This window comes from Schistocerca piceifrons, chromosome 11, assembly GCF_021461385.2.
Source record: "Schistocerca piceifrons isolate TAMUIC-IGC-003096 chromosome 11, iqSchPice1.1, whole genome shotgun sequence".
Classification (NCBI taxonomy): Eukaryota; Metazoa; Arthropoda; class Insecta; order Orthoptera; family Acrididae; genus Schistocerca; species Schistocerca piceifrons.
In genome coordinates this window covers 44,040,322-44,062,034 of record NC_060148.1, presented here as the reverse complement: position 1 = coordinate 44,062,034, position 21,713 = coordinate 44,040,322, and the positions used below count along the sequence as shown (strand labels likewise).

At 40.0% G+C, this 21,713-nt stretch overlaps 1 protein-coding gene across 1 annotated transcript in view; it reads left to right on the top strand.

Moving 5' to 3' along the window:
* LOC124719651 overlaps positions 1-21,713 on the top strand; it is a 470,793-nt gene that overhangs the window by 337,205 nt on the left and 111,875 nt on the right. Inside the window, exons 4-5 of the mRNA XM_047244864.1 lie at positions 16,321-16,386; positions 20,978-21,040. Coding sequence (XP_047100820.1) covers positions 16,321-16,386; positions 20,978-21,040 — 129 coding nt within the window. The remainder of the gene's footprint in view (positions 1-16,320; positions 16,387-20,977; positions 21,041-21,713) is intronic.

Here is a 21,713-nt window from a genome sequence, read left to right as displayed (position 1 = left end):
AGAAGAGAAATTTGTTAACATCGAGTATAGATTTAAGCGTCGCGAAGTCGTTTCTGAAAGTATTTGTGTGGAGTGTAGCCACGTATGGAAGTGAAACATGGACGATAAATAGTTTGGACCGGAAGAGAATAGAAGCTTTCGAAATGTGGTGCTACAGAGGAATGCTGAAGATTAGATGGGTAGATCACATAACTAATGAGGAGGTGTTGAATAGGATTGGGGAGAAGAGGAGTTTGTGGCACAACTTGACCAGAAGAAGGGATCGGTTGGTAGGACGTGTTCTAAGACATCAAGGGATTACAAATTTAGTGTTGGAGAGCAACGTGGAGGGTAAAAATCGTAGAGGGAGACCAAGAGATGAATAAACTAAGCAGATTCAGAAGGATGTAGGCTGCAGTACGTACTGGGAGATGAAGAAGCTTGCACAGGATAGAGTAGCATGGAGAGCTGCATCAAACGAGTCTCAGGACTGAAGACCACAACAACAACAACATAGCAGCACTGCACCAACGCGTGTTCCGTGCAGAGTCCTGCGGTTAGAGCTCTTTATTTGCTCAGAAGAGAGATTTTTACCAACGCTTCACCACTTCCAACAACTTACCTAGTATTTTTGATCTGGTAGTTATCCTTGCGAGGTGCCGAGTATTTATCAACGCAGCTGCCGGTAATAGGGGCGCGTAATTGAACATTGTTAATGTGCCATTCTCAGGCGTGTGTGGGTGGGCAAAGAAATTCACATTTTTATTGTAAATTTTGTCAGTCGTGGGGGGATATCAAATTAAAATGCCAGTATTACAATCAAATTATCGACTTCATTGTAGCTAGCATTTACCTTGGCCCCACAAGCTTTACATGTACTCTAGCCACTGCACAGCTTGCCCAGACGGGAAGGAAAGAAGGTTTGCGGTCTTCTATGACAGCGACGGACAAATAAGCTTACAGCATTAACAGAAATGTTTCCGTCCTGATTTGATTCATTTCAGCCTTAAAAACAGAGGTATACCTCTCTAATAAATGTGAGAACTGAAAGGCATGTGCCCCTTGAAAAGGTAAAGAGACAAACCGTTCGATGTTACTCCCCCGACCAGAATTCACTGAACTTGGTGAGGCGGGCAGTGATGGTGATGGCAACACGTGCAGTGCCGATGAGACAGGTCGGCTGCCGTTGTCCACGTCCAGTGACCTCATAGCTGGCGACAGGTTCTCACAGGGGAACCTCCCCATCGCACCCCCCTCAGATTTAGTTATAAGTTGGCACAGTGGATAGGCCTTGAAAAACTGAACACAGATCGATCGAGAAAACAGGAAGAAGTTGTGCGGAACCACGAAAAAAATAAGCAAAACATAGAAACTGAGTAGTCCATGCACAAGATGGCAACATCATAAATATTATAGGCTCAGGCGCGCCGTGGTCCCGTGTTAGCGTGAACAGCTGCGGAATAAGAGGTCCTGCGTTCAAAACCCCTCGAGCAAAAATTTTAATTTTTTATTTTCAGACAATTATCAAAGTTCAGGCACTCACACACAATCAACTTCGCTCTCCAAAATTACAGGACGTGTTCATATTTGCTTGGACATATGCAGGATTTGACGATCTGCACACGGAAAAATTTGAAAACGTTAAAAACATATGTTTTGACACAACACAGGGAAAACTGTGCGACTGTGAAACTGTTGCATTCATTTGTTGCCGTTTATGTGACAAACTCTTTATGTTTTCATCACTTTTTTGGGAGTGATTATCACATCCACAAGAAAACCTAAATCGGGCAAGGTAGAAGAATCTTTTTATCCATTCGCCAAGTGTACAAGTTAGGTGGGTCGACAACATATTCCTGTCATGTGACGCACATGCCGTCACCAGTGTCGTATAGAATATATCAGACGTGTTTTCCTGTGGGGGAATCGATTGACCTATGACCTTAAGATCAAATGTTTTCCGTTCCCATTGGAGAGGCACATCCTTTCGTCTACTGATCGCACGGTTTTGCGGTGCGGTCGCAAAACACAGACACTAAACTTATTACAGTGAACAGAGACGTCAATGAACGAACAGATAGATCATAACTTTTCGAAAATAAAGAAATTAAATTTTCCACTTTTTTTCTTTTTGCATTTTGTTCGTTATTGATCGTTGTGTTTGGTCGTTCCGGACGTCGCAAGACATCCAGTTCAAGTTCGGTGGTTGATCCTTCCTCTCAGTTTTTTATTACAGAGGCCTTACGGCTCTCTGACCGAACACGCTGAGCTACCGTGCCGGCGTCCACTTCAGAGGAGATTTGAACCAAGGACCACTCGTTCCGCAGCTGCTTACGCTAACCACAGGACCACGGCGGGCCTCAAGTTAAATTCTCCTTGATGTTGCCTATCTTACCCATGGACTACTCAGTTTGTATTTTTTGCTTATTTTTTTGATAGTTCCACACAACTTCTTCCTGTTTTCTCGATTGATATGTGCTCAGTTCTTCAAGGCCTATTCACTGTGCCAACTTATAACTAAAGCTGAGGGGGGTGAGATGGGGAGGTTCCCTTGTCAGCTGAAACGGCTCTCTGTGGCACAAAGGGCCCACACCATGCCCAAGCTGACCCTCAGAGTGGCTGGCTGAAGTGTCGAAGGCAGAGAGTGTGGCATGACAGGCTGTCCGCGCGCCTCTTTACCCGAGCTTTTTCCAACCAGGCATTTTCTAAGAATGGCCAGAGATCTCGTCCCAGTTCTCATCTCGTTTGGTATGTCTGAGTTAGATAGGTTGGGATAAAAATGTCGGTCACCAGTGCAGTTTTGGTTTCTTGGTTGGTTGGTTGGTTTTGGAGAAAGAGACCAAACATCGGATTAGGGAAGGAAGTCGGCCGTGCCCTTTCACAGGAACCATCCCGGCATTTGCCTGGAGCGATTTAGGGAAATCACGGAAAACCTAAATCAGGATGGCCGGACGTGGGATTGAACCGTCGTCCTCCCGAATGCGAGTCCAGTGTGGTAACCACTGCGCCACCTCGCTCGGTTTTGGTTCCTTGTCAGTAGTGTGTTCTTGTCCTGAGTCTGAGGGAAGGTCTCTTGTGTGTGCCGTTATATGTTTCAGAGTGAGGAATCCAACGTTAGAAAAACTAGCGCTACACAGTGGCAAAGAGAACCTACTAGAGAACTCCTAAAAATTCTCTCTCAATAATGAAACCAAACCAGGTTCTGTCACAGTCGCCAGGTTGTCGAACTGCTGCTTAATTTGAAAGACTGCCAATATGATTCCTACATGTTATTTATGGCTATCAGCTACAATTTTCAGGCAAGTGGTAATCAATAGCATCTAAAAGCAGGCATGAGTTTCGCTCCAATATAAGCTTGTGATGGGGTTTATTAGTCAGGAGAAAATAAAAGGACGCCAGGTTCAACAAATTTCAGTGGTGTCCATCCGAGTTTTGTGTTCGCTTCCACTGTTTTTTGACTGACATGTGGCCATGCGTTGTCGGCAACAGCAAAACATCCTGCTTTTGCCGATGTGGTCGAACGTGACTCAGTCGAGCTTGAAGTTTCTTCAGTGTCGTCACATATGCATCAGAATTTATGGTGGTTCCACTTGGCACAGTGTCCACATGCAAGAGTCCTTCGGAATCGAAAAACACTGTAGCCATAACTTTTCCAGCAGAAGGTGTGGTTTTCAATTTTTTTTTTCTCGGGTGAATTTGCATGATGCCACTCCATTGATTGCCTCTTCGTCTCTGGTGAAAAATGATGGAGCCATGTTTCATCACCTGTCACAATTTTTCCAAGAAATTCATCTCCACCATTCTCGCACTGTTCAAAAAGTTCGCTGCATACCGTTTTTCTTGTTTCTTTGTGAGCCACTGTCAACATCCTGGGAACCCACCTGGCACAAACCTCTTTTAACGCCAACACTTTCAGTATTCTGCAAACACTTCCTTCCCCTATCCCAACGTAGCGTGACAATTCGTTCACTGTGATGCGTCTGTCAGCAGTCACCAATTCGTTAACTCCCTGCACATTGTCTGGAGTGTGTGCAGTACGAGGCCTGCCGCTGCGAGGACAATCCTCAATATTGCAGTGCCCCCTTTCATCATGTAACTTGCTTGCCCACCGACTAACTGTACTGCGATCGACAGCAGCCTCTCCATACACCTTTTTCAACCTCTTGTGGATGTTTCCCACTGTCTCGTTTCACAGCACAGGAATTCTATGACAGCACGTTGATTCTCACGAACGTCAAGTGTAGCAGCCAAGACATGCTGTGACGACGCCACTCATGGGAACGGGGTGAACTAAGTTTGAAAACAAGCGGGAACGATGTATCTACACACTGCAAAACTTTCACACAGAATGAAAACTGTATATTTACAAAAATAGTGTGCATTTCTTTTGGAGTGACCCTCGTAGTTTAACAGTTGTAGATTTTTGTACAAGAAATATTTTTTCTGTATCTGTACACGTTTGTTTTATATAACCAAACGAAACTTACTTTGTGAACGACCCTGGTATTCTTGTGAGCATTTGAATTAACGGTTCACAATTTGGTCTGTGCTTCTGATAGGTAACGTACGAGCCCAATAATCATGGTTTCTGGCTATAGTCTGCTACTAACTTGTAAGTACTATAAGAAGAGATTGAAAATATCGACCAACCAGTTGCAAATCAAAGGCTTATTTAGTTATTGACCTATTTGCGTAATGTAGGCATTAACCATGCCAGAGCCAGAGGCATGGCGTGATGAATACTTACGTTAAAGAAATATTTTATTCTTTGAACTACTGCTACAATTTTACATAGACCAGAGCCTTTACGTTTGCGCACTTATTCTGATGTATACTGAATGCAGTCTGGTTGTCTTAAGCCATGGCAGGTGTTTTCTGGTTTTTATATCAATCTTATATATAACAAGATCCGCTGGGCCTCAGCTAATGTATTTACCATCATGTGATGTAGCAAGGCCCACTCCATCTGAAGAAGATATTTTTATATCGAAACCTTGGCCAAGGGCTAAATAAACCTTTGCTCTGCAACTTGTTGGCTGATTTTTTTTTTTCCACCTCTTCAGATTTATACAGTTGCTGAATCACAGTCATGTTTAAGATTTTGTACTGTAAAACTAGTAGTAGTAAAAGAGTTTTGCTATTTAGGGGGAAAAATAACTACTGATGGTCGAAGTAGAGAGGATATAAAATGTACACTGGCAATGGCAAGGAAAGCGATTCTGAAGAACAGTAATTTGTTAACATCGAGTATAGATTTAAGTGTTAGGAAGTCTTTTCTGAAAGTATTTGTATGGAGCGAGCCATGTATGGAAGTGAAACATGGACGATAAATGGTTTAGACAAGAAGAGACTAGAAGCTTTTGAAATGTGGTGCTACAGAAGAATGCTGAAGATTAGATGTGTAGATCAGATAACTAATGAGAAGGCACTGAACAGAATTTGGGGGGAAGATGAATTTGTGGCACAACTTGACCAGAAGAAAGAATCAGTTGGTAGGACATGTTCTGAGGCATCAAGAGATCACCAATTTAGTATTGGAGGGCAGCATGGAGGGTAAAAATCATAGACTAATAGATGAATAGACTAAGCAGATTCAGAGGGATGTAGGTTGCAGTAGGTACTGTGAGATGAAGCAGCTTGCACAGGATAGAGTAGCATGGAGATCTGGACCATACCAGTCTCTGGACTGAAGACTACAACAATAACAAAACTAATACTTAGGGTGGAAGAATAAAACACGTTGGAAAGAGCAAGAGGGCTATGAGAGCATTGTAGAGAACTGAAACACCTGATATACATTGGTAACTGGCTTGGCTGTGAGTTGTCGATAGAAAGAAGTGTCACGAGGCGTTTCTGCTTGCTGCTGTATCAACGGTGGTGAATTATGAATAACTTTGCAGCGTAGTGAAACGTTCCCCTTACCTGCGTTGCCCTCGGTTCTTTGGTTTTTTTTTTTTTTTTGAAATCTCGTGTCTTATTTGCTGAATTATGCTGAAAACTGGCTTTAGAACAGATGGTGAAAATAACATACACTACATGGCAGTTGAATTTAGGTAGATTTTTCTACGTTATTGGCACTACAACGTTTGTAATAGCAACTGCACATCTCCATCCACTTAGATTTCCGTAATAGAATAACTTGGTTATAATGCAGTGTCACACTGTTTGTTGAACAACACATTGGCATAATAAGCAGAGAGAGAGACACGAGATTAATAGTGCATACGCTATAGTTTTGAATAAAGTCACTATAATGTTTTACAACTACCAGTGAGTAGCATTTTGTGAAGCAAGTTGTTGAGAGGACTAGGGTGTTGTACCTGGAGCAACTGTTTTATCATATTCTACCCACATAAGGAATGCAAATAAGGAAGCGTTCTTGGCGTAACATTCATTCCACTAGACTCTGCAGCTAAGTACCCTAACATTTTGCTGTGTCGTGACTTAAACACAGCCCCTTTTTTTTTTTTTTTTTGCCTAGCGGTTCTAGGCGCTACAGTCCGGAACCGCGCGACCGCTACGGCCGCAGGTCCGAATCCTGCCTCGGGTATGGATGTGTGTGATGTCCTTAGGTTAGTTAGGTTTAAGTAGTTCTAAGTTCTAGAGGACTGATGACCTCAGAAGTTAAGTCCCATAGTGCTCAGAGCCATTTGAACCATTTTGAACTTATTTTTTTATTCGTGCTCTTCAATATTGTTATGTAGCATTTCCAATCAGGTGTACATCGACACAGCACTGCAAAAAGCTAGAAAGAAGGAATAAAAATTTCTTGCAAAAATAAAAGAAACAGTTCCTCGATTAGCTTACACCTGAATAACCGACAGTAAATTATTTCATGACTATTTCAAAATGTGTAAAAAACTAACAAGGTTGTCTGTGAGGCTACGAAACGGTACAACTTACAGTTTATATTCCAATTCAGGAATAAATATAAATCCATGTGGGGAGTTAAAACGATAAAACACGGTATGCTGCAAGTCTACAATTTAGCACAGAAGGGCATTCCATAAATTTAAGATGTAAACAAAACAAATTATTAAATGAAGTCAAACCTAGAGGAAGTACTAGACAAGTGTCTTGTGATCGAAAAAGATAGTGTTTCACATAAAGCAGATTTGTAAAATTCTGATACAGTCATCAATATATTTGAAACAAAGTATTTAATTCAAAACTAATGACCAAATTTGCCTGCTTAGTCAGCTTCAAGTGAATTTTTACGTATGTTCGTACGTATACAACATCGTAATTTCTTAAATTTTACTAAAATCCTTAATTCGGCTCAAAGTGCACATTTCTATCTCCATATTCACACTAAAGTACCTAACTTCTACCAGTACTGTATTATTTCATGTTTGGCTCTTTATTATGGTATAATGCCATTCCTGCCACAAAATGTACGCTTGAAATTGAACGAAGTTGAAACTAGCCAATAATGTGGAATGAAACACTTAGTTTAAAATAGTTTCACTGCCTTGGCGGAAAAAAATTAATGTAAGCAAATTTCTCTACCAAACCGACAAAAGAGACTTCATTAAGACGATTAATGGTTGACTGTTAATAACGTGGAAATATTATAAAATCAGAAAATAGAAATTACTAACTTTAGTCTTGCATGATTATGAGGAAGTATATTAATTCACTTGACGACTCCCAGCCACAGAAATCTGTTTTGTTTCCACTTGACGTGGGAACTGTAAACGAAGACAGAACAGCAATAACGGGAAACATTGTGCTGTGTCAAAACGCACGGGTTATGTTCGCCCTTACTAGTGTTGAGCATCCTACTCGATAACTTAATAATATCTGGTGGTTACTGTAAATACACGTGTATGATGTATTAAGAGAAAAATATGTTGTAGATGAGCCGCGAACGTCGGCGAAAAAATAGGTGGTGAGCGCGCGCGACTTCAGCGATGCAACAACACGCCTTCGCTGAGTCCAGAGATGCCTGAGCGACGCGCAGTAGCCGGCCGCTGTCGTAGAGAACCGACAGCAGCAACGAATAATTAATTAATTGTCAAAAGTTGGCGTGGCGCTGCGTGTTTGTTCATTTTAAATGGTTCCTATCGTGGAGGTAAGAATAGAGGGAGACGCCGTGACGTCCCAGCTGCGAAGCTATGTGAAGCCGAGGGTAGCCATCTCAATCCGACCAAAACATTGGTGCTGTAAGCTTGTGTGCATCGGCTTGTCGCTCGCTTTTGGAAGGATTTTGCGCTATTATCATGACTTGTGTGGTGTTCGGATGTACGAATCGTTCTGATTGTGATGCGAAATCGAAGGGAATAACATTTCATGTGTAAGTTGCCTCGTTAAGTGTGATTTTACAACTTCATTGTGAATGAACGTGTGCTACATCGGTACTTGTACTATAGCGTGTTTTTCTCCTGCATGATTTTAGATCTCCTAAAAATGAAAGCCGGAAAGCTCTGTGGGAGAATGCTGTGAGGAGGAAGAATTGGCGTGCGTCTAAATGGAGCACTATATGTTCTCAGCATTTCCGAGAAGAGGACATAGACCGAACTTCCCTTTCAACAGTAAGGCTCCGAGAAAATGCTGTACCATCAGTTTTCCCTACACACCCAAAACAGTTGCAAAAGGTATGTTAATTCAAAGAATTAAATTCTTAGTTTTCAAGTTCACGTTTCAGTATAATACGTACGTATCGTCGATAACCGAAGTGTTGAGTAACTCACTTTGTCTTCATCATGTACCAAATTAAAAGCTAACACTACATTAACTGGGGTAAAGTATAGGCCTAAACAGCACACTGTGTAGATTTGCCGTTCTATGTACCGTATTTCAGTAAATATTGGTGGTAATGAACAGTGTTTCCCAGTAGTGTAACGTAACTGAAATGTCCCAGTACGTATTACAAACAAGATGTATTTATGGGGCTTTGGAGGGAGGGTATAGCTAACTTGGTTTTCAGTTTCTATTACTTAGTTTGTGATACACGTTTATTACTGAATTAACAAAATTGTATCGTTTACATTGAAAACTAGCTATTCGTAATATTACATTAAAAACTATTTTTAATCAGAACAAACGCGGAATTTCGCCTTTACGAGATTTTATTTTAAACAAAAACTTTGAAACAACCAATCTGATGACGTTACATGCGTATATGGTGCAATTAGCGACTGTAGTACACGCAGCGCTGTAGCACACTGGCAATGTTTCGGTCAGATTGTCATGGCGGCGAGCCACGCCCCCATGGCTTCATAACGTAGTACGGCTGGGATACGTAGCGCCATCTCCCCTTATTCTTACCTCCATGGTTCCTATGGTATGACATAAATAGTTAGTTTCGATGTAGACTTCTCACCGACTAACAAGGGGAGGCCGCCAATTGTGAAATTCAGATTCGATTCATACTGCGCATAATAAAAGCTCATGGCCAGAGGTGTAATGTGGCAAAGCACCAAGATGCACTTCTCAGCCGTTGTCGAGAAAATCGACTGTTAAAAGAAACCGTTGCGGTGAAATACTCTCTACGATTAATAGCTTCCTGCAGCGTCGTGGTGCTGCGGTAAGCGCTCGGGTTCGTAGTCCAAAGGTCGCCGGATCGAATCTCGCGCCATGCAACCTTTTTTTTGTATTTGTTTTTTGTAATTCATATATATATATATATATATATATATATATATATATATATATATAATTCCCGGCAATCAGTTGCAACAATTATGCATATAATAAGTTGTTGAAAGTCGTTTGTCGTGGAAAAACTGGCGACTTCGAACATAATTATGTTTTCCGTAAACAAAGTTGTATTTCACAAATGTTATTGTCTTCATAATGTTAACCACGTATAGTTAACGGAAGACGTAGAAACGATATTCCGAAACGAATACGTATAGCGTAAGTCAAACGTTCGAATTAGAATAGAGACCCCACGAACACAAATTTGCTGTGGCAGGTATGAAATATAAACGCCGTTACTCGCTCGTTACACTTGAAGGACAGATGTTGAATGGGCCGAAACGAGCCGCCGCATAACAGCGTAGTTGCCTGCTAACTGCGAAAGAAGGTAGATACGGTCCCTTGCGCAACTTATAACATCGTCGAAAATCGGTGCGGACGGGAGAGCTTTGGTACACCCTGTTAAAAAAACGGAAAAATGGAGGCGGTACAATTGGAGAGCGATCCGCCTTCACCAACATGCATAAGCAATTCATTCAAAAATGTTTCAAATGGCTCTGAGCACTATGGGACTTAACATCTATGGTCATCAGTCCCCTAGAACTTAGAACTACTTAAACCTAACTAACCTAAGGACATCACACAACACCCAGCCATCACGAGGCAGACAAAATCCCTGGCCCTGCCGGGAATCGAACCCGGGAACCCGGGCGTGGGAAGCGAGAACGCTACCGCACGACCACGAGATACGGGCAGCAATTTATTAATAGTATATATATATATATATATATATATATATATATATATATATATATATATATATATATATATATATATATATATATATATATATATATATATATATATATATATATATATATATATATATATCGCGAGATTCGATCCGGCGACCTTTGGATTACGAACCCGAGCGCTTACCGCTGCACCACGAAGCTGGAGAAAATTATTAATCGTAGACAGTATTTCACCCCAACGGTTTCTTTTAACTGTCGATTTTCTCGACAACGGCTGAGAAGTGCATCTTGGTGCTTTGCCACATTACACCTCTGGCCATGAGCTTTTATTATGCGCAGTATGAATCGAATCTGAATTTCACATTTGGCGGCCTCCCCTTGTAAGTGGATATATCGCTGTGCGTCTAGGTCTGATAGTAGAGCGATCCAATGCGTGGTGTAGTGAGGCACCGCAGCTGGCGGTTAAGGCTCGGGAGAGGGACAGGAGTTTGGATTGGTAGTACCAGTATTTTAATTTGGGTACACTTCTCGGAGGCAGCGTGGTTATTTAGTCTGTTAGGCCCCTGCTCATATATGTGGCTGTGACAGTTGTTTCCTCCCAATGCTGAGCAACGAATTATTAAGAAGGGTAGTAGGAGTAATCCATCGAACTACAGACCTATATCATTGACGTCGGTTTGCAGTAGGGTTTTGGAGCATATACTGTATTCAAACATTATGAATCATCTCGAAGGGAACGATCTGTTGATACGTAATCAGCACGGTTTCAGAAAACATCGTTCTTGCGCAACGCTGCTAGCTCTTTATTCGCACGAAGTAATGACCTCTATCGACAGGGCATCTTAAGTTGATTCGGTATTTCTAGATTTCCGGAAAGCTTTTGACACCGTTCCTCACAAGCGACTTCTAATCGAGCTGCGGGCCTATGGGGTATCGTCTCAGTTGTGCGACTGGATTCGTGATTTCCTGTCAGGAAGGTCGCAGTTAGTAGTAATAGACGGCAAATCGTCGAGTAAAACTGAAGTGATATCAGGTGTTCCCCAGGGAAGCGTCCTGGGACCTCTGCTGTTCCTGATCTATATAAATGACCTGGGTGACAATCTGAGCAGTTCTCTTAGGTTGTTCGCAGATGATGCTGTAATTTACCGTCTAGTAAGGTCATCCGAAGACCAGTATCAGTTGCAAAGCGATTTAGAAAAGATTGCTGTATGGTGTGGCAGGTGACGCTAAATAACGAAAAGTGTGAGGTGATCCACACGATTTCCAAAAGAAATCCGTTGGAATTCGGTTACTCGATAAATAGTACAATTCTCAAGGCTGTCAACTCAACTAAGTACCTGGGTGTTAAAATTACGAACAACTTCAGTTGGAAAGACCACATAGATAATATTGTGGGGAAGGCGAGCCAAAGGTTGCGTTTCATTGGCAGGACAGTTAGAAGATGCAACAAGTCCACTAAAGAGACAGCTTACACTACACTCGTTCGTCCTTTGTTAGAATATTGCTGCGCGGTGTGGGATCCTTACCAGATGGGATTGACGGAGGACATCGAAAGGGTGCGAAAAAGGGCAGCTCGTTTTGTATTATCACGTAATAGGGGAGAGAGTGTGGCAGATATGATACGCGAGTTGGACGGAAGTCATTAAAGCAAAGACGTTTTTCATCGCGGCGAGATCTGTTTACGAAATTTCAGTCACCAACTTTCTCTTCCGAATGCGATAATATTTTGTTGAGTCCAACCTACATAGGTAGGAATGATCATCAAAATAAAATAAGAGAAATCAGTGCTCGAACAGAAAGGTTTAGGTGTTCGTTTCTCCTGCGCGCTGTTCAGGAGTGGAATGGTATAGAGATAGCATGATTGTGGTTCGATGAACCCTCTGCCAAGCACTTAAATGTGAATTGCAGAGTAATCATGTAGATGTAGATATAGATACAGATATTCTGTGGCTGGTGACACAGTGACTGGTTTTTGCGATTTTAGGTGCACGAGCTATCAATTGATTGTCGTCTTGTGGACAGTTTCGATCGTAAAGTTTGCTGTGGTAAATCCAGCGTGAGCCTGGTTAGAAAGAGAAGTATTGTAGGTGCTGAGCTGTAGGGAACCGGTGGAACCGATATCCTGTCCGTGTTGTACGATTAGTGGTCGCGGCTCGCTCAGAGGTAATTGGGCTCTAAGCCGTTTTGTTGAAGTGGGGGTGTGTGTCGAGAAGGGAAAGCCTCGAACACATGTATGTAGTTGTTGTTTAAATACCACTATTTTACAGCGGACCGAGAATTGGCTCGAATAATTACGAACTATTTCACTATATTGTGATAGAGTGCACCAGTAGTTGAGTGGATAAGCGACGAGAAAATAAAGGAACCATTTTACGAGCAGCACGCAGCTAAACAAAAACTTGATTAGCCAAAGCGACGAGTGGCCCAATTCAAGTAGGGAACTTCGCGGGTCGCGTATTGTCAACGCCTGAAGAGGTTCAGAATTGTTTTAAATTGTCACTTAGGGTTAGATTTAAAGTGGCAGAAGCAGATGTGGTTTTTGTTTAATTTTTTTATTACTGAATTTCCGTGTTGTGGGGTGTAGTCTTTTATGGCACTCACTCATTTACGTGATTGAGATTGTATTGAAACACCTAGAGAAAATAAATTCAAGTTTTCTTGGGGTAACATAAACCTTACGTGTATTTAATTAGTATCTGGTGTATATTATATATTACGAGAAAAGGAAAGGGTGAATTCTAGAGATCTTAATACCGCGTTGCAGGACACAAGTATATGCTAGTATTTGTAAGTTTGCCTAATCAAAAGTTCTTTGATTGCGTTGAATCACGATAAACCTACAGAGGGTAGATATTCTAAAAAGTTAAAACGATTTCATTGATGGAAAGAATGTCTAAGTAAATGCAAGTAGAATTGAAGTTGTAATTTATTACGGAAAGGCCAACGATTACACCAAGGACAAAGATTATTAAATCTGTGAAGTACGTGACGTCTACTAGTTACATAGCAACGCTGGGCTAAGTGGAAAGAGATTTAGTGGAAGCATAAACTATTTCAATTCTTGTCAATATTGGTGGGAGCGTCTTAATACAAACTGGTCATAACACGACGGCATATGGAATAGGAATTTGGTAAGTACTTAAAAAGTTACGAGTCTTCTCCAGAGTCTGCGTTGTGAGAATTTCGTTGTGTGGCAGAACAATTGCAAGCTATTTGCTGCGTTTATCTCGACGTAATATAAACAGGTACTGTATTTAAATTGATTTGATGCTTGGATTCGACCAGTAGCTTAGATAACGAGAGTCTCAATGGTTGAGATTGCCGCAGTAGTAATGATAGATACTAAGGGTGATCTATCCTCAGTTTGTTCCGTGAGAGTCCGATTACGGTGCGAACTAGACCTGAGTAGTCGCCAGGCGCTCTACTACGACTGGAATCTTCTAAAATCAGATAGCGATCCACAGTCATAACATATACTGTGAAATTAAAAACTGTACCTAATTAAAGCTGTAGTGGTCGATTGGTTCGCCCAAGTATTTTGCGCCTCAGCAAGCCATACATTAACGGTATAGCGACGTTGGTACAGTACGACCCATTGTCGTTGTATAAGTTCGATCTTCGGTACCGCCAGTCGGCGCGTTACAACATACAGGTATACGCGGGTCAAATGGGGAATGCCCCCCTCCCCGCAACAGCCTGTGTAACTCAGATTGTTCTGCGCATGCGCGAAACTGGCATCTTGAGCGCGCAAAAAAAAAAAAATTCCCGGTGGCATTTGCCTGCTTGGCACTTGCTCTGCTACTGCTCATACAGCATGAGCAAAGAGCCACGGTACAAGTAGCCAGAAGCAGGAGAAGGCACTGCTCGTACGCGAATTCTGCTTTGCGCACGAGCCCGCTGGCAACTGTTCAAAGGAACCTGCACCATCTCCAGGTAAAGAAAAAGTGATTAGAGATTAAAAACATAGATGATGCAAAAAAGGAATCTTTATTTTGGAACTAAATTAATAATTCAGCATTTATATTATTATTTCGACGAGTGAAGGAGTTTGCGAAAAAATCTTGTGATGATGCCTTTGTAGCTACGCGTAGTACCCTGGGTTTAGTGTTTTGGGCGCACTTGAACTCGATTTTATTCATAATTAACTATTCACGCCTTTGGTGATGATTTGTGATACCATAAGAATTTCCTACGTACTTGTTTCAGGAATTGTTTATCACAATGAAACACCTGTGTTCTGTTCAAAGCGTTTGTAAATTATCGAATTGCGATCGTGGGTAATTAACTTTTTAGCAAGTATTTTAGAACTTGTGCTGTTCACAATGTATGAAAAATGAGAGGTCGACTTGTATGTATACCGTGTTGTCATCTGATTGCTATTTCCGTCTGTTGGATAAAATCGCTACCTGTGTATGCCTCTTCGGTGGAAGTCAATGTTAAATACTGTACATTCAATATATTACAGTATGGTTGTTTTGAGTTACTGTCACTATGTGATGTAGTGATGTTTATGAAGGTAGCCGTTGCACTAACAAATGGTTCAAATGGCTCTGAGCACTATGCGACTTAACTTCTGAGGTCATCAGTCGCCTAGAACTTAGAACTAATTAAACCTAACCACCTAAGGACACCACACACATTCATGCCCGAGGCTGGATTCGATCCTGCGACCGTAGCGGTCGCTCGGCTCCAGACTGTAGCGCCTACAACCGCACGGCCACTCCGGCCGGCCTTGCACAAACAATTCAAGCGTCTGTCATTACTACATTATGCCAGGATTATGTTGAGATGAATGGCAATACTGTGGAATGTATTTATCCTGCTGCAATTACTGTGGCTGTGAACTTTCAGTATGCTTTCATTATTCGTCCTACTCCATAATTCAGTAAATCATGTGTTGACAGCAGTCTGCGGTAACTTACGGTTTTTAATGTAGTATCATGTGAGAAGTTTTGTGGAAGGATGTGAAAAATGTAATTCCTCCAGGAAGCGCTACTGAGTAAGCGCAATTTTCACTGCCAAAAAGCATCACACAACTTCAGAGCTCAACAGAAGGTTCACTGTGAGTCCAGTAAAGAGGAAGTCACTTCGCCAAATCAGCTTTCTTAGTGGAATTAATCAGTGTTAAATATTTATGACGATCAAGTATGATTTCTGCACAGTGCTATGTTTAGATATTATAGTATGTCTTCATTTAATGAACTGAAAGATCTCAGCATGGCAATAGTAGCTCCGATTTGGGTTCGTCACTTTGGATATGGACTAGGAATTTATAAAGAAGTAGTTGCGTTAAAATGCATATTAAATTGGCCAATAAAATGTGGCGAACAATCTTTAGGGGTAGGTTTTCATTTTGTTCCCGTCAGCCTGATATTAAATGCAGTTAAGAGATAGGGAACGACGGGTGATTTTCTAGCTTAATTATGCCGAGTGCAGCCTGTGAGATTAAGAAATAAAAATTTATTATACTCTTACATATATTGATCACAATATGATTATAAGCCTCTTTGATTATGGTATCATTGAGGTATCCTCAAGATACATCCACAAGCATTGATGGAGGAAATAACATTAGGCTCAAGTTCCCTTTTAATCTTCCATTCTTTAGCTGTAGAACTGAGGTTGGCTGTAATAAATGGCAAATTTGCTTTAAAGTACTAGTTACTTTGGTTGGTCGTAATGCTAATGTGAAAAAAATATAGGAACTAGGTATGTCACCTGTAATATTCACAGTAAGACAGTATACAATAAGCTAGTGCTATGAAGAAACAGCAACAGTCATTTGTCGACTCTTTGTTCCTCAGCCTGTGTCAAATTTATTTCATGTGTATTGGCTCAATTGCTGCTACCAGTTTGCACTGATATTACCTTTGACCTATATTTCATAGTAACAATGGAAGGCGAATGTGAATGTTTCTATCTGCTTCCTTTTTTTTTTCCTTAGCTACTTAGAAGTGCAATCATGAACCACAAAAACGCTAACTGGACAGAGAAAGAGGAAACAAATGAGGTATGTATTAAACGTGGCTCTGTGGTAAGTGACTTGTGGCGTGCTGTAGTCAACTGAAATGTCCACTGTCAGCTTTGGCTTGTGACATAAGTCTTGTTCTACGTAACATTGTGGTTGGGTGGGATGTTTGAAATGGATAATTTTGCAGTATATGCTGGTGCTCTCAAGTGGTGGATTTCAGTGTTTTGAAGTTTCTTTGGCATGCTACAATGTCAGTAGTCAGTGGATTGTTAGCTTATTAGATTGTTTATGAGTTATTGGAGTGGTAGTTATCAGTGCCTACAAATTTATTTTTCAATTTGAAATTGTTAGTTTGCTGTGTTATTTGTGGAAACAGGTTTGTTTTCTGTTTATAAAAACGGCATTAGCAATGGGTATGACAAAGTAGCTTACGAGTAGTCTTAACCTGCAACACTGGGGATTACAGAGCTACTACTATAAAATTCTTGCAGTTGTGGGACTTGCTGGTGAAATTGGTCAAGTGTCATGTTTGTGATCAATAAATGAAGTTGACTAAGTAGTAGTAGTAGTAATAGTAGTTTATTCATCCAGAGACAATTTACATTGCATGGATTTCGTCAAAAAATACATAGTACATATATACACACATATAGGGTGAACAATACTATACAAAATACAGATGTGCATAGTGGACTACATAACATCAGACCACATTGAAATAGCATGTACAACTTTGATTATTTACATTGATGTATGAGAAAGACTTTTTACATGGAATACACAGTTGACATTTAGATATAACACATACAATTCTAGCACTTTTGTACATATTATTTATTTAGATCATAGCAACAGTCAGATAAAAATTACTATTGGCACAGAGTACATCACTATAATTGTTTAGTATGAAGCTATTCCAGGTATTCTTTTACACTATAATAGCAGTTGGTCATTAAAAATATGAATACTGCTTCTTTAAATGAAGACAATTTTTTTATTTCTTTTATCTTTTCCGGTAGTTTGTTATACAGTCTGCTTCCTTGTATGTTTGTTTGTTTCTGCGCCAAAGCCTTGTTAACTCTTTTTATATGACTGTCATTGCACTTGCTTGTGTTGTAAGTATGTAGATCCGAGTTGGATTGGAAATTGTTAATATTTCGTTTTACATTAATTACGCTTTTCTGTATATAGAGGCATGGTAGGGGTACAATATTCAGCTGTTTAAATAATTGCTTTGAAGGAGTTAGCCTTGAGCTGTTGGTAATTATTCTAACAGCTCGTTTTTGTAGAGTGAAGATGGTTTTGAGATTTTTCTTACTATGACCCCAGAAGATGAGGCCATAGGTAATAGCAGAATGTATATAAGCAAAGTAAACAGCTCTGCTACATTCCCTACTACATACAAAGCTAATAACGCGTAAAGCAAAGCAAGCAGAGCTTACTTTTGCGAGAGATACAGGATATGGGATTTCCAGTCTAAATTTTCATCTATATGTAAACCTAAGAATTTTGTGGTAGCAACTCTCACAATTTCCTTATTTTGTATTCTAAGATCTAGATCAGAGTGTGACTTTGCTTTCCTGTAATGGATATAATTAGTTTTAGAGATATTTATGGTTAATTTGTTCACTTCAAACCAATTTTGCAAATATTCTATAACTCTGGTTGCAGATGTTGGCAATACCCAGTTTATGTCAGTTACTACAATGTTTGTGTCATCCGCAAACAGGGTTATATGAGTACCATTTACTGGAATCTTGATATCATTTATGTAAAGAAGAAATAGGAGAGGTCCTAGAACACTCCCCTGTGGTACCCCTATTGGCACAGTCTGAATATCCGATCTGTAAACAATACTTTGGTTTTTACTGTTTGTTGTTGCAATTTCTACTACCTGTTTCCTATTATTGAGATATGACTGAAACCACTTTTTAGCTACTCCTCGTATACCGACATATTCTAATTTGTCTAGCAGGATATGATGTTGGACAGTATCGAATGCCTTTGAGAGGTCCAAATTTATTCCTATTGTACTGTTGTTCTTATCTACCCCCGTTACAATATTTTCAATGAATTGGGTGATGGCTGACTCTGTACTCATTCCTCTGCGAAAGCCGTGTTTGTTCAGTGTCAGACCAGGGGTGAAGATACGTGAAGTTTTCATCAATACAGTATTTGTCAATCTATTCACATGGTTCCTGGGAAAAAAATCGTGGAAATCTGTGATACTGTTTTGATGACATATCATTTTTGTTATTGTTAGTCAATGTAGTATTGTACCAACAATGCTCATGTTGTCAGTCATACAGTTCTTGATATCTTTTCATTTTTTGAGAGCTGTGTCCATAATTCAGGGTTGCTGTTGAGATTGGTGAATCACCATTTGGGAAGGTTAAGTATGACTCAACAAGAGGAGTGTCCAGTTACTTGTTATCTGGAAAGGTAAAATTGTAGACAGGAGTCCAATACAAACTTACATGAAAGTATGTGAATTTTGTTGTATGTATGAACCTTAGATTGCATTTACAATCCAAAGGATGAAATGCTGGCAATGCTTATGCTTTTCAATATAGGAGTATTATAATTACAATTAAAAATATCTTGGAATGCATTTTAGCCATCAGATCTATAAAATAATATGTTGATATACTGATACTGTATTAATTATTTATGTCTTAATATTATCACAGAATTAAGCTGTGTACTGTGGGCTCAGTATGTGATGCATTTGTAACACATCTGGTGAGCCTATGCATTTGGCGGCTGGTAACAAAACTAATTGTAACCAAATGTCACTGTTAGCTTCTGGTGGAATTAAACACTAAAGTTAATGCTAGGTCTTAGTTTTTGTCTCAGGTTCTCAAAAATGTAGCTTTTTTCAGCTTTTGGCATCCCAATATTATATGGAAAATTCCTTGTGCTGCACCTGTTTTTAAAATATCTCATCGCTTCTTCCTTGCTCAATATGGTATACCTAGACTTCTTTCTTCTAGCTGAATCAAAACAAATTCTCATGTGGCACACTTGCTTTAAATTACTCATCTTGATACATTCTCTAGAAGTATTGAACACACAGATATATAGCATTGATAGAGAACGTCTTGTTGGAAAATTAGCCTTTCCAGTTTTTTTGTGCACATTAGCTACCCAGTCAAGTAAGTCTGCATCACGTCAAGTGCGACTTCACTTACACTGTAAATACAGGAAAAGGAAAACGAGATAGTGCTAAATATCCTTCAACTCTTACCCTTTGTGCTTTGAATGTCACATTTTTTACTATTTTTATGAACTTGGTGCAAGGATTGCACTGCCCATATTCAGGGTATTCATCTTTTTGTAAGGTATTGTGCCTCTGTCACAGGCCTCCAAAAGTAGGCACTTGGAAATGGGTGATCACATCTACTCGCAGTAATGTCTTCTGTTATAATTCTTGTTTGGAATAACCACAGAGATGAGTATTATGTTGCACTTTTATCTTGTGTGCTACTTCTGTTATGTGAATGTATCTGTTTTTCACTAGCTTAAAGCTGTCTAACAGTACAATGGCTATTCCAACATCTCACAAGGACAACATCTCCATCTATAATGATGGACAAAACACAACAGCTTCTGTTAGATTTTTGTAGGAATATAGGAAGCAACTGTGTCACTTTTTCTGCAATTCAGCAACTTTAGCAACTTAACTGGGAAGTTTTCATAAAGTCGTCAAAAGACCAGTGTCTTACCTCAGGTGGAAACTATGAGGTGTGGTTAGTAATAATCATCTCTGTATGTCATATTTAGGGCCCTTCAAATCACAAATCTCACATGATGCACTCATATGCGGACATTCCCCACATATCAGCAACATTTTCAAAGTAAAAGTGGGTGCGATATCCAAGGCTAGTCCAGAGGAGCAGTCTCTTCTCTGTACCAAGCTCAGTGTACTAACAGCTTTGAATCTGTATATTTATAGCTCTGCTGTCTTTGCCAGGAACAACATTAAAGCATGTGTTGTCAGGGAAGCAATTTACAAGCAGCATACCAGCAATAAAGCAGACACTGACATCACGAGGCACAGGCAGCCAAGACAGCAAAGTCCTGCAAAGTGAATGCCCTCAAAAGTTTTAATTATTGTTCACTTCTTGCTTGATCCATGTCATTTAAAAATTTCAGAATAAAATCATGTGACCAGTGGATGAAAAAAGAATGTTGTAATTTAATCGTTCTATGATACAGAGAATGTTGACCTTAATATTTAAAATTGTAGTTGTACTCTTTGATTTCATTACACTACAGTTATTTGAATGTGATGAAACCTGTTTCATGTAAAACATTTAATGGTAAAAAAAAATAAAGATTACCAAAGTAGGAAATATGATTGAAAGTAGCTGCATAGGAAGATGGCTCAAATGCAATATCCCAATAAATTTTAAATTATGTCGTCATTAATCATCTATATAACATTTTACTGACAGTCATTGAAGTATGCCTTTCTGGCTTTGTCATCCACAATTACTGTCTCAATTATGTAGAACTAGTCATTTCTTCGTAACAAGTTTCATACTTCAACTTAAATATGTGATATTTTTATGTGTACATAGTGACTGCATAAACACAATGCTTACAGTTTGTTTTGTTGTTACTACAGGTCAATGTTTACTCATCAAGTGTGAAAATGAAACAAGACTTGGATGAGGATGTGAATCAAGAGGTAATTCTAGAATTTATGTAACTGTAATTCTAAAATTTATATGACTCTGTCATAAAGTAGTGTTACATTGTGACTCAGTTGTGGTGAATGTAATGGTATAAATACAGGGTGTTTCAAAAATGACCGGTATATTTGAAACGGCAATAAAAACTAAATGAGCAGCGATAGAAATACACTGTTTGTTGCAATATGCTTGGAACAACAGTACATTTTCAGGCAGACAAACTTTCGAAATTACGGTAGTTACAGTTTTCAACAACAGATGGCACTGCGGTCTGGGAAACTCTATAGTACGATATTTTCCACATATCCACCATGCGTAGCAATAATATGGCGTAGTCTCTGAATGAAATTACCCGAAACCTTTGACAACGTGTCTGGCGGAATGGCTTCACATGCAGATGAGATGTACTGCTTCAGCTGTTCAATTGTTTCTGGATTCTGGCGGTACACCTGGTCTTTCAAGTGTCCCCACAGAAAGAAGTCACAGGGGTTCATGTCTGGCGAATAGGGAGGTCAATCCACGCCGCCTCCTGTATATTTCGGATAGCCCAAAGCAATCACACGATCATCGAAATATTCATTCAGGAAATTAAAGACGTCGGCCGTGCGATGCGGCCGGGCACCATCTTGCATAAACCACGAGGTGTTCGCAGTGTCGTCTAAGGCGGTT